At 45.3% G+C, this 12791-nt stretch overlaps 1 protein-coding gene and 1 long non-coding RNA gene across 4 annotated transcripts in view; one reads left to right on the plus strand and one right to left on the minus strand.

The window, feature by feature from the left end:
• The window catches only part of HTR4 (5-hydroxytryptamine receptor 4), a 133645-nt gene that overhangs the window by 25464 nt on the left and 95390 nt on the right, over nt 1-12791 (minus strand). Inside the window, exon 7 of one of the 3 annotated variants that reach the window (XM_040573343.1) lies at nt 7281-7407. The exons of the other annotated variants lie outside the window; for them this stretch is intronic. Coding sequence (XP_040429277.1) covers nt 7371-7407 — 37 coding nt within the window. The 3' untranslated portion in view covers nt 7281-7370. Of the gene's footprint in view, nt 1-7280; nt 7408-12791 lie in introns of those variants that run through there. 3 annotated transcript variants of the gene reach the window in all.
• Nucleotides 3524-6148, plus strand: LOC121077801. Its single transcript, XR_005824317.1, has 3 exons — nt 3524-3542; nt 4437-4524; nt 6017-6148. It is a non-coding gene; the product is annotated as an uncharacterized LOC121077801 (long non-coding RNA).

Raw genomic sequence — 12791 nt, forward strand, 5'->3', positions numbered from 1 at the left:
CAATACTGTTAATTTACTTGGCAAATGAAGGGAATATATATAAGCAGGGTGCTGTATTTTACGAAATTATCATTCAGAAGCACACTACATCCTCCTTTTTTGACTACAAGATTTTCTGAGGCCATGGCTCTCCTTTCGTCAGTATTTCAGGAAATGTATGCTGTCGAAACTTCATGAAGAATTGTTTAAGGGACCAGGGTGTAAAACTACGTTTCTGTTGCTCTGGCTCTGGAGGCAATCAAAACACTGCAGTGCTGGTTCATTCTGCCAGGATGCTCTAGCTCTCTGCCCCCGGAGCACAGTCAGCCCTGAAGGCAGGCTGAGAGAGTTTCAGTAGAAAAAGCCATTTTGCTGAGGCTGAACTGGTTTTAGAAGAGCCATGTCCCATATCAAACTTCTCTGTTCCTCTCCCTGAGAATGCCATATTATCAGGATGCCTCATTCCAGCCTTTTCAAAACAAAAAGCAAAGTTATGAATCTTGTTTTAAAGTGATTTTCCATTTCCATATAAATGATAACAGAATACATTTCAAATCAAAATGGAACATTTCAGAATGACAGAAAAAACAACAAAACAGAATGTTTTGCATGTGCCCGATCCCTATGAGGATCAGACAGACAGCACATCACGTAATTCTGCAAAGGAACCATGACATAATCCTTAGCCATGATGCTATCTGTTCTTCACTGCCTGTGAATTTTCTGCTTGACAAACCTCTAATTATTTTTCACCAGTGATACCGAGGCAAAGTCACCCGCCTCCTTAACAAAAGAAATGAATCCCACATTAAAAGGGGAGGCGGCCCCAAACCAAAGCACCATTAACAATCTCCATCCTTGCAGCCTGCCAGGGTTCCTCAGTTCACCACAACTCCATGTTTTGGAACAGCTAAATTCGCTTTCGAATGAATCAGTTGGTTCAGAGACTGCTTTGGCAGCCTGCATGTTTTTCTTTGCAGACCCTAATCAAAGTAGAGGGGACTTCAGGGGCCGTGATGAGTAAGGGCTGGCTTTAGCAGTGTCAGAGTGTGCAATACAGCTCTGTGCATCCCACAGCAGGGGCAGCAGGAGTCCACGCTGTGAAGGAGCCTGCCAAGCCTGTGGGGTCAGGTCCTTGGTTGCTGCTAGTCGGGTAGAGCAGTGCACGAGGCAGTGGGCTGTGCTGGTTTACACACGTCTGCTGGGTTGTGCCAGTGGCATTCTGCTGGTTTTGTCCTGGCTCCTTCTTCCTTTCCAAAACTGAGCATCTTTCTCTATTGTCCTGTCCTCTAGGGAGGTATTTTTGACTTTGACCAGTAAAGTGTCAAAGCCCACCAGGCCAGGTCAGTAAGGTTTTGTAACTACTTAGCATAGATACCATTGATTTCCATAGAATGGAAAATCAGGATTTTCCTCTGTGACAAGTAGAACAAGGGAAAGTCAAAATTAACTGGGCTTCTAATTATCTCATTACCAAAGAGAAGGCAGGAAATCCAGGTGTACCACTTGCTGGATTTCCCAAAGCAATGCCAAGTAATTCCTCGGAGCAAGTTGTTACCCTGTGCCCTCTGTGGCTCTGAGGAGGAAAGATGCTGATAGTTGAAATTTGCTTTGCAAACTGCCAGGCTGGAAATGAGGTAAAACACGCCATGTTTCAGGGCAGAGGAAGCCTAGTATAAGGGAACGTTTGCACGATGTGGCTAGAAGGAGCAAATTTTGCAGTGGCAGGGTCTGCACCCAGTTCTGTTCTTGCACAGAGCACAGCAAAGCTGTTCCTTTTTGGTACCAATATGAAAAAGCAGACAACATGGTGACAGCTGTGCTGTCTTAGCACTGGCAGCAGGATAGCATGAATTAATAACCCAGCCTCCTGGTGTCACGAAGGACCTCCAAAGGCCCCTACCCAACCCAGAAATTCCCTGTCCATCAGGGAATCACGAGCAGCAGGGTTAGCTTTTATGGCTTTCCTGGCTCCTCTGGCTCTCCTTTGACAGTGTTTCACTGGGACCATGTGTCCATCACCGATATCTGTGTCTTGGCCATCCTTGCCCACTCTGCTGTCCTCAGAGACGTTGATGCTGTAGGCATTCAACACAACTCAGAGGATGCCTCAGTCTGCTGAATATTTTTAATGAGGTCCTCTGGACCCCAGTCTGCTCCTCCTTAGCAGCTTCAGTCCAGTGGCCACAAACAACTTGTGCTTGAGTGTGGCCAGATTTATGACTCAGTTCAGGCAAAGAAGCTGATCAATACTTTTCCCAGTTCTCATCTGCCTTTTCTAACTCTGAGGTTTCCCTTTATCCCCAGGAATGTCCTGCTCCTGTGGATAAAGAAGAACTGCAGGGAGATGGAGGATTTCTGGTTACACAGGCCGTTTTTCAAGCAATGTGATAAAAGCATAGGCATTAAATAAGACAGTAATTAAACATAAGGATCCCTCTGGCAAAAAAATATTTTCTTTGAAGGCTGTTTTTTCTGTTACTGCTTTTGCAACCTTAGATTGACACCTTTTCCTACGGATACACTGGCAACAGGAACCTATGGCAGTAGTGGGGAGGCATTATTTTCAAGTGTTAGTGGGTCACGGGGTTTGGCAGCCCCTCAGTTAGCTTGGATTGTTTCAAGCAGAGAAGGCATTAATTATTTCACGGTAAAGCAGAGGGAGCAGCAGGAAAAAACGGAGACTGTAGATTACCTTTAGCATTTGCTTACTCTCTTCAGCTGAGCTTTCTGGAAGAACTGCGACCAAGATGGAGCATAATTAAATGATGGACATGCTGAGTGATGTAGGGATGAGGGTATGTGGCCATATGATAGGAAATGACAGTGGGGATATTGCCAGAGGGAGGAAAGCAGACACAAAAATTTACATGAGTACATTTCACAAACACCCAACACAAGGAACTGAAGGACTGAAGGTCGCTTTACACACCAGTGCCTGAAATTCAGACCCCTGAACACTGCGACCAGCCCCCATCCTAGAATGAGCACCCAATACATTCCCTTGGGGCCCTAAATGCAAGAACCCAGAAGAGGTCTGAACCTGCTTCACGCGAAAACTGCACGAGTTTCCTGAACTAGGTTGGAGGGAGTCTCAGCTTCCCAGCCCTGTGCCACCGGCTCGCACAGGCTGATGTTGGTGACAGCAGCGTGGTGAGCAGAAAGGGGGCTGGAGGTCAGCCTTCAGGTCTCTCTTTTTTTTTTTTTTGTTTCTAGAAAGAGGTGAACTTGAGAGTTTCTTCCCCATCTTACAATGGCCCACCAACTCCAGACTAGAGCTGCTTTGGGGTACAGATTTCTGTTCAGGTTTCCATTGTGTTTTTCTATTCTGTACAGATATTCTGCTTAGGAAAAGGAAGACAAGGTGAGAAAGCTATCCCTACAGAGCAGGGATAGGTAAGGCAGCCGAAACCCTAACGAGCCTCATTGGCACCACATGCCTTGCTGGAGGGAAGGAAATAAAAGAGCAGGAGGGGGAAAGCACCACTCCTGGGTGCTGGGGCAGGTGGGTGGGGGCTAAAGGAGCTCTGGTGGTGCTTGGTTTCCAGGAGAGCAGTGATCAGGTAGTGGAAAGATGTTGTGAAAGATTGTTATAAGAGGAAGTAAAGGCTGTGTTAATCTTTTTTCTCGCTGACTGTTATTTCAGCTTGTGAGACCTTTGTGGGTTTGAGGGTTTTATGGCTGAAAAGGTGGAGGTCTGTACCAGGACTCTTCCAAGCACTTCCCTTGGGCTTTCCTCTCTTTAAATGAGAAGCTGTCCCTCTCTCTGCCTCGAGCTAACTGGAGCTGTGTGCCCGCTTGCCTGGCCCCTGGAGCATTCCTGTGATGTCCCCCTGTGGTGGGAAGTCAGCTGAAACCATGTGTACAGTCTGAGGGAAGGGGACACCCAGCTTCTGCCAGAAGGAAAAACTGACTTAAGAAAGGCACTGGAATTATCTGAGTCTCTCATAATTCTGTGAGAACCTCTCATGGCTGCATCTAAGCTCTAGGAGGTACTAGAAGTCCTGTATGTTCTATGCATAAGTCCAGCCAAGGGTCACAGAGAGCTGTTTGGTTCCGAACAGGGTATGTGATGTATGTTCCTGTGGCCAGGAACCCACCCTCAATGTCCTGCTGGGGAAAAACACCCTCATCCAGCTGGGGGTTCTGCTTCTACCCCACAAATCTTAAGCTCTACATCAAGTGAGGCTTTAAAATGTGTTACAATAAGTATTTAGCACACACAGCTGCAGTTATAAAAGAAGGGACTTACAGAACATGCTCATGGCTAGGCAGGATCTGGTCTGCTGCAGAACTGCAGGAGGAGCTTGGAGACAGAGGAACAGCCACTCTTAGTGCGAAAAGGAGGAGAGACAGACAGTGAGGTGGTAAGGGGAAAAGGGAAAAACACAAAGATAGTTAATAGGAGAACACTCGCCAGCTAGCCTGATGTTTAACACCAAGAAATTATATTTCAGCAGTGTCAAAACTATGTTGGCAAACCTGTCCCTGAAAGGGAGACCTGTTTCTGTGGTAGTGGTGGTAGCTGGGCTAGAACGGCATCAGGTGGGTTCTTCATAAACCTTTTTGGGAATCCTTCAGCGCTTCCTCCCCTTCAAGAGTATCTTTTTGCTGTCTCACTGATATGCTTTTAGGCAGGAGTGCTCTGCTGAGCTCGTTTTCTGAAAGCTCCCCGGTATTGCTCTGGGGAGGGGGTCTGGTAGCTACACACTGTCTTCTTCCTGCTCACTTCATGAACAGCACCACCCATTTGCTCTGATAGCCTTTTGCAGAAGCCACTTCTGTCTCCTAATCAAAAGTCTAAAAGGTAGTATTTGGGTCCCTTAATTTCTACCCATGATAACGGACATTTGCTGCTAAGAACTGAGATTTATGGAGGAAATGTGAGCTTGCCATGGATTCCTGGATGGCGATCCTTGAGCCTGTTGACAGCTTTAGTATGTTGGAAATGTCGGTCTCTGTTTTAAGTACAGATGGGGGAGTAGTTGTTGAGCTGCTTCATTTTGTCAGACTGCAGTGCAGGAATACGGCGGCTACTATTTAATTTTTAGTGAAGTTGTAAATATACCTGGCCATTAGCCAACAGCCAGTACTAACTTTAAAAATATACTGCTTTTGGCTGTGAACGAGGTACTCCTGGTCTCCCACCAATCCTCTGAAGTAACAGAGAATTACCAGGGCCTCTTTGTGCACAGAGCAGCTGTAATTCCCATTCCTAGTCTTGCATTTTTCTCACGACTAGCTGACAAAAGCCTGATAAAGTGCAAATGGAGAACAGTTTCCTATATAAACAGCAGCAGCTCTGATGTGGAGAAGTTGAGAGCTCCTTAGGCTTTTACATAAAAGGGGATTTCCTTGGATTTGATTTTTTTTTTTTTTTTCCCCTATTGGCAAAGTGCCTAGAGATTTACAGGCAGACCTTGGTCACTGATGCAGATTTCGATGCATGTGTTCGTCAAGGGAGCTTGCCTTTCTGCACTGATTTCTCAGGGTAAGAGGGGATGTGCCAGCCTAGGTGCCCAGCTGGGGTGCTGGGAGACCTGCCCCAGGTACCTGCAGGTTTGTGGCTACCTCAGGCCTCTGTAGAAGAGATGTGTTTCTGACACCCACACACTTGAATTTTGCTTGACCTGCCTGTTTTTCACTTCCTAGAAGCCACTGAGTTGGCTCAAGAGTGTAAGTAGCATCAGTGGCAGTGGAAATAAAATTAATAGCTGAAAATTATTCTGCTTGGACACTAGAGCTTTGTAAGGCTAACTTTACCATACGGAATACATCTCAGCCTGTGTATCATATGGTATCACAAAAACGGGCAACAACAGCGGAGAACTTGCATTGGTGAAGAAATCAAATTTCAAGCATCTAAAAATTAACTCGAATTAGACACCCTTCATTCTGTCACGAGTATAATTTTGTTTGTCCCTTAATATGTCTGACACTTCTGAGTGGTGTCCCAGAGACCAAGTGTCCAACCAGCCCACTGTTGCTTCCTGGTATATGCTTTTTTTTTCTTTCTTTTTTACTTAAGAGCATGTAGGGATTTTGCAGACTGCTAAGGATCAGATTGCCTCTGAAGCACCCAGGTCTGTATTGGAAGCCAGTGGGAGAAGCACTGCTGTGATGCAAATCCTCTGTTTTTAGCCTGGGACTCTGAAATACTTGCTGGTGACTCTGTGAAATACTTGCTGGTAAGCTCTGTGCCTGCTGACTTCAAACAGGACACCCACACTGGGCAGGACAGATCCAGAAGAGCACAGCAGCATGTACAGCTCAACCAGTAATGAACCTGACAATTAGAAGCCCAAGGTAAGCCGTCACAGATTTACAGCTAAGTCTTCAGTGCATAAGAACCCATGCATGGGGGAAAGAGAAGATTAGTTTAGCCTACATCTTTAAATGATTTTTATGGTCTTGTTTTAAAATTGATTTAAACTGAAAGTTAAGAACAAATTCCTTCAAAGACAAAGAAATTGTGAGTAACTGAAGTGCACCATTTCCTCAAGTTCTTAGACGTGTTAACGGGCTCCTCCCTTGCATCCCAAATTCTTTGTTCCCCCAGGATCACTCCGGGAGTGGGGTTATGCAGGATCAGGGAGCTCCTGGCGTGCTGTGGCACCACCAAGGGTCATGTTGTGGCCAGGGAGGTGGTGGTGCTCCTGCTGAATGAATGCTCCTGTTTTCTGTGCTGACAGCACCGTGCCAGGGCTGGGTGCCATGTTTTCAGGGGTATGAAACCGAGCTCTTTAAAGATCTCTTGGTAACAGCTCTTGAAGTGCCGTTTGTGTTTGCTTTCTTGCCTGCGAAGTAGCTGCTTTGTGCACTTGTCTCAATGTTGTATCAAAGTGTTGTAAAGTGCTTTCATTGCTAATAAATACTAACTACAATGCTATAAAAACTTGTCAAAAAAGCACCATAGGGTATGAATCTCGCTGAATAAATTAATGTGCCTTTAATACATGAATGTAAACTATTACTGTGTCTGTGTGCTACCAGGCAGCTTACAGATTAATGGTAAAATTACTCATACATAACATTAACATAAGATACTTCCAGTTTCTTGATTTTTTTTTTTTTCTTTTCATCTTTGGTACAAATAATTGAATCTGCCTGTTTGGCTGTGCTCCCATTTCTGGTAGCAATGCTGCATCCTCTCATTCCTTCCAAAGTGACAAATCCATACAGTGTTTCTCCTGCTTCTTCCTTCAAAACAGTGCATTCCTGTGGCTTGCACTTGAGCAGCTGTTGCGATGTCTTTCCAGAGGTGGCTTCATTTCCATGTTGGAAAAAGTGCTGCTGAGACTCAGACCTTTGGGAGAGCTCAAGGCTAAGGGAGTTTCTGTCCTTCGCTGACACCTTGAGAGAGGTGAGGCTTACAGAGCACTAGGATGCTTCTATGAGGATGTCACTTTATACGGTGTGACATCACACCTAGGCAAAGCACAAAAATGGAGAAAAAAAAAATATGATGGGGTGTAAGAGGATGTGAACTACCTTCCCTCTACCCCCTTCATACAGGTGGATGTGCATAAGATAAGCTAAATTAATTCTAACAACATTCACAGATTGGCATGAGATAATTTGGACAGTGGTCCTAGTATGACACCTGTGGAAGAAGTAACCCATCTCTCTGACCAGATATTTACATGTTACCTCTTCCTCAGAACGATCTTACAGAAAAAGATGCACTCCCCAACAGAGTGGCTGCTGCATCCTGCTGTGGATTTAGCAGGTACCACTGACACAGGGGGACACCAGCAGAAACCTCTCAAGCTTCCAGAAGGTGCCAGTTCGTTGAACCTAAACAAACCAGCCTGCCCTCAACCTTCTTTGGTGCTTTGGAGCCCTGCAGCAGTCTCCTACCAGGCCCAGCTCTGGACTGCCACCGTTGTTTGGGGAAGCAGCGAGCTTTGCGTCTAGCCCAGCGTGCTGTAACACCTTCACACCTGGGTCTGTTGTGCTGCTCCTACACACTGCTGTCCCTGGGAAGTAAGAGTTAAGGTTCATATGAGACAGAAGAAATTACTAGAGAAGTTCCTCCTGGCTGCACAAAGCCCACAGCCGGTCTTGCCGTGTTCTGGCATCTCACAGCACAGTTAATTACACTTGATGTGGAGTGTGCTAATGACATTTTCTGTGCTTCAGTGACTCCTTGGGAAGTACATAGGCTATGATTTTGAAATAGTATTCATAGGTTAAATTCAAATATGAATTCACAATTCAGGATAGTTAACTTGTTTTGTACTAGCCACTTATGTATTAGATGCCAAGGACATGAACATGAAGAGTGAGAGGAACTTTTTGGTATTATTATTATTATTTGGTATTTTTGAATATTTTTTTTAGACAGAACTTAAACACATATTGCTGAAATTATTAGGACTCATGAAATAGTTCCCTAACAGAGGGCAAGGAAACCGCTGTTTCTGGAAACTTGAAAATATTCTTGGGACTCTGATCTGTTTCACTCACATATTCCCCCAGCCATGAGGTACTGATCTTGTGTGTGAAGGTACAACTACTCTTCCGGTTACAATTCCTGCAAAATACAAAGGCTGGTAGTGAAACTTGTCTTTCGGATTCTAGGATTTCAGAAGGCTTGATGTTAGTGCTAAGAAAATATATCCAGGTTTATCCCTGCAATGTAAGAACAAGGCTTCAGATATTGAAGGGTTTGTACATTGCAAAGCAGAGGACTGCATTTTCTCACCAGGAAGAGAAAGGGCGATGTGTGGTTTCATGAGGCAAGAAAATGTCAGTTAATCAGGATCAAATGAAGACTTAGGTTCAAAGGGAGAATCACCGTTCACAGCATACTCACTAGAAAAAACCCATGCTGATAGGGTCATGGGCAACGAAGGCATCATAAGCCAGGTATAAATTGCATTCATAAAAATGCAATCATAAAGCACTACAAAGCAACAAGATCAAAGATGAGTTGGAAAACCACCTCTCAGATGTGGCTACCTGAATTTTAAAAACCTTATCTTCTGTAATGGATGGTAGTACTGCTGAGGTATCCTGTGCTAGCCAAAGAACAGAGTGATGCAGAAATAAGGACTGGAAATCATCAGCTAATGCAGTAACAGACTTACTGAGCTGTATGTAATAGTTGATGTGTTTGCAAGATGTTGTGTACTCCCAAAGGCATACCTTTAAAAAAATTTACTGTCTTTATTGATGACAAAAGCAAAACAAAGCCACATCTGCATCAATTCAAGGGTCAGGTTGTCTGCAAGATGCAGATGCATACTGAGCAGCAGATGTTAGCAGCATCTATAATCTCTGCCATGCTAAATAAATAAAAACAAAAGCCTCAAAATGGCCAATTTACTGTTCTGAAATTTGCGGTTAAGGATGGGAAGATGCTCACAGCTGACTAAGAAGTGAATCACAGGTGGATGAGCAATGCAGACAGGCTCACAGCAGGTTAAACTGCTTCCTGTAGCTGAACCCGATGAAGCGTGGGGACTGGGCAGGCTGGCACTAGGAACTGCCTAGCAATCAGAAATGCAGGCAGCAGTTAAGGACCCCCAAAATGACAAAATGGTAAAAAGCAATCAAATCACAGCAGACATACAGAAAGTCCTTGACACCTTCCTGGGGTTACCAAAGTGATGGCCAAAATGTTTTGCAAATAGCAGGGCTGTTCTCTCCCTGTGGCACGCTGAAGGCCTTACATGCAGCATTAACTACAGCAACAGGATAGCTTTTCCACAGCGCGAGTTTACAAAGAGAGAGCACGTACACCACTTAAATAAGGTCTTTCTGCATTCACAGACCAGAGACCAGATCTTTATATTAACAACCATCACAGCAAACTCCCATGAGTCGCAGAACCTCACTAGCTCTATTTCCTTTACTTTTTCTTGACTGCTCTGCATAGGCACATGTTCTAGACTATTTTTCAACCATGTGGAAATCCACCTACGGCTGTCAGTACCACAGCAGTTAACAGACTTTCGCAGTGTGCTCTGAATAGGCAAACAGCTAACAGTGGCTCAGTACAGACCCTGCATACTCTCTGCTTCTCATCACTGCTGTATCCTGCATGATAATGTCTAGGTGACTTAAACTTGGGCAGGTGACCTGGGAGACCTATGCTTTGCTGGAGACTTCGTGCTATAAAGTACAATTTCCTTTCTCTGGCACTGCCCTCCACCACAATTTACAAACCAAGGATAATGGTGTGAAAAATTGACAAAGCCACCCAGGGTTCACTATTGTCTATGTTAAAACAAATCTCAAAACCAGGGTGTTAAGCAGCAGTGCTATACAGAGAGGGCAAAGTATGTTTTGCAAGTTGAGTAGACATGCTAATCCATGCTTCAGGCAGCAGGCGCTGCTGGTGTGAGATGTTCCTCCCTCAAGTACTGGCCCCAGCACTGGAAGGATGTAATGTAATGTCATACACGGTAACAAGTACCACAAAAATTTTACCTTTAAGACAAACAGCAGATAATGTTACTATCTGTCCAATATAAGCCTTTTTTTTAAAAAAAAAAATCTCTTTTCTTTAAAAATCTTGTAGGATCCACGTGAAAAAGAGGCGGTTTGGATTTTTATTAGGTAATGGAGACGAATACCATGAGAAGATGGCAGGACGTGGTACAGAGTCTGAGGAAGGAGCATGCAGTGAGATACATTGAGAATCATAGAATCACTTAAGAAATACATGAAGGGCAAAGCCTGAAGTAGGAGAGCTGTTATCCGAAGATGCCTGAGAAACGGTGGACCTGTGTTTGCTGGGAGAAGCTGGGGGTGGCAGAGGGCTGGCCAGCCTTGTGCACTTCCCTGATGTAAGGAGGGTGGGGGTCTCACATATCACTGCATGTTGACTGCAGGGGTCTTGTAGTCAATTTTTACCCTTGTAGTTCATTTCATTTCTTTACCTCTGCATACATGTGGCTTACAACACTCTCCATGTCTATAAGGTCCCTGCCCTGTAGTTCCTAGCCACCGTGACAAGGTTTTTCTTTTGCTAGCAGGGAAAGCCTGAGAGATGCCTTGTGAACTATTCCCCGTGTATCTCCTTACAGCGTTCAGTTAAATGAACAGCCTTTCAGAAAGCCCCACTGTGGGTCAGGAAGCACTTGGAAAGCTTCTTGTACAGCAGTCAAGAAAGAAAGAGGATTATTTAAACATGAAAAAGAATAAAAGAAGTTAACCTAAGATTAAAACGCACTTAAACAATTAGCCCTGCATTTTAGAGGTCTGCTGCTACAATGAATAATAGAATTTAACAATAATTGCTTAGATATATAGAATTTCTAACCCTAAGGCATGCAGAGCTCTTTGCATTGTCTAAAAACACTTTGATAAAATGTGTAAGGCTCTGGAGAGTGGGAAGCAGCTGCTCAGCAGCGGTCAGCGTGGCTGTGCAATGGCCTCGGTTGGGAGCTACGACGTTGAAACACGAGTGAAGTAGGTGCATAGTAACTTGCTATCCAAAGCAGAATTTATTCAGATTCCCAAATTAGTTTCAAACCCTCCTTGAGCTCCAATTTGGGTCAAGAGACCCCAACTCCCAGTGCAGGGGGCACCAGATCCTCATTACACTGACAGGAGAAAGCCTGGCACAGCAGTGTCCATGTCATCACACCTATCCTGGTGCCCACTGCTCAGACTGTTAGGAAAGTCATGTTCCCAACACAGGACACGTTGCTGTTGAGCTCAGCTAAATGCCATTACATGAGAGCGAAAGAGTTTTGCAGCAGCAGCTTTCTGCTTTAGGTGTATAAACCTGAATAAATACCTAGCGTCATATTGCTGATTCAGGAAGCAGGGCTGGGATTAAATTAGGCAGCCCAATAATGGTGCTCGGTATTGGTAAGGGCTCAAGTGAAATCAGATTAGAGCTTTTCCCAACAGATCTTGTCCTGCTGTTTCATCAAGGCCTCCAAACCAATTAAACTTATTATTGAAATAACTTCATGCAGAACAGGAGCTGACTGCTTTTACTGTCAGGAGACCCAGGAGGATGGATGACACAAATATGGAGAAATACAGCCCATCTTTATGGAGCGATTCCCATCAGACTGACGACTTCCCTATTCCTGCCATGCCCTCCCTTGCTGTTTCCTCACGCTGTCTTTGGCAGGAGAGAGGGAAGAAAACCTGGAGGGAAGCTGCTGGGAGGACTGGAGGATGTGCCCAGGCTCCGAGTGAGGGAGGTGGCTCTGAAGCCCTGGAGACAGCCCTGGGGACAGCCCTGCCCCTGCCCTCCAGGGCCCCTGTGGAAATCACATTCCTGCTCCAGGCCAGCGATTGCAAAACGCCGTGGATGAGCTGCTCATCATGCAAGCTGGCTGCGCAAAGCGGAGAGAAATAGGAAACAGCCATGCGTGTCAAAGACCAGAGAGATTTGATTGGAAAAGACAACAATTAATGTAAGTCACTTAAAGTTTCCATTTGAATCAGAGAAACAGTGAAGTGCAACCCGACAGTAATTGCCCAGAGAAGAGACGTTGACCTGCAGCACGACTGGCCATCCCCGCAGCTTCTTCCTCTCGTTTATTTCCCGTACTGGCACCCTTCCTTCCAGCACCATCCTCCACCAGCGCTGAAGAGGCTGCCTGCAGCTGGATCGCTGCAAACTTCTGTAAACCAGATTGCTTTCCATTTTTCGTAAGCGATAAGCAGATGAAGTGATGCTCTGCCGAGCCAGGGGCTGGCCTCAACCCAGCCTCCCCCAGCAGCCCATGGAGAGCCAAGTCCCCATGGCTTCCCGCAGAAAGGGCTCTCTTGGGGCTCCGTGTTACATATGGGTCATACAACACCCATTAGGTGCTGAGCCAGGAGCTGGCCATGCCCCA

The sequence above is a fragment of the Cygnus olor genome, chromosome 14, assembly GCF_009769625.2.
Source record: "Cygnus olor isolate bCygOlo1 chromosome 14, bCygOlo1.pri.v2, whole genome shotgun sequence".
In the NCBI taxonomy this organism is placed as follows: Eukaryota; Metazoa; Chordata; class Aves; order Anseriformes; family Anatidae; genus Cygnus; species Cygnus olor.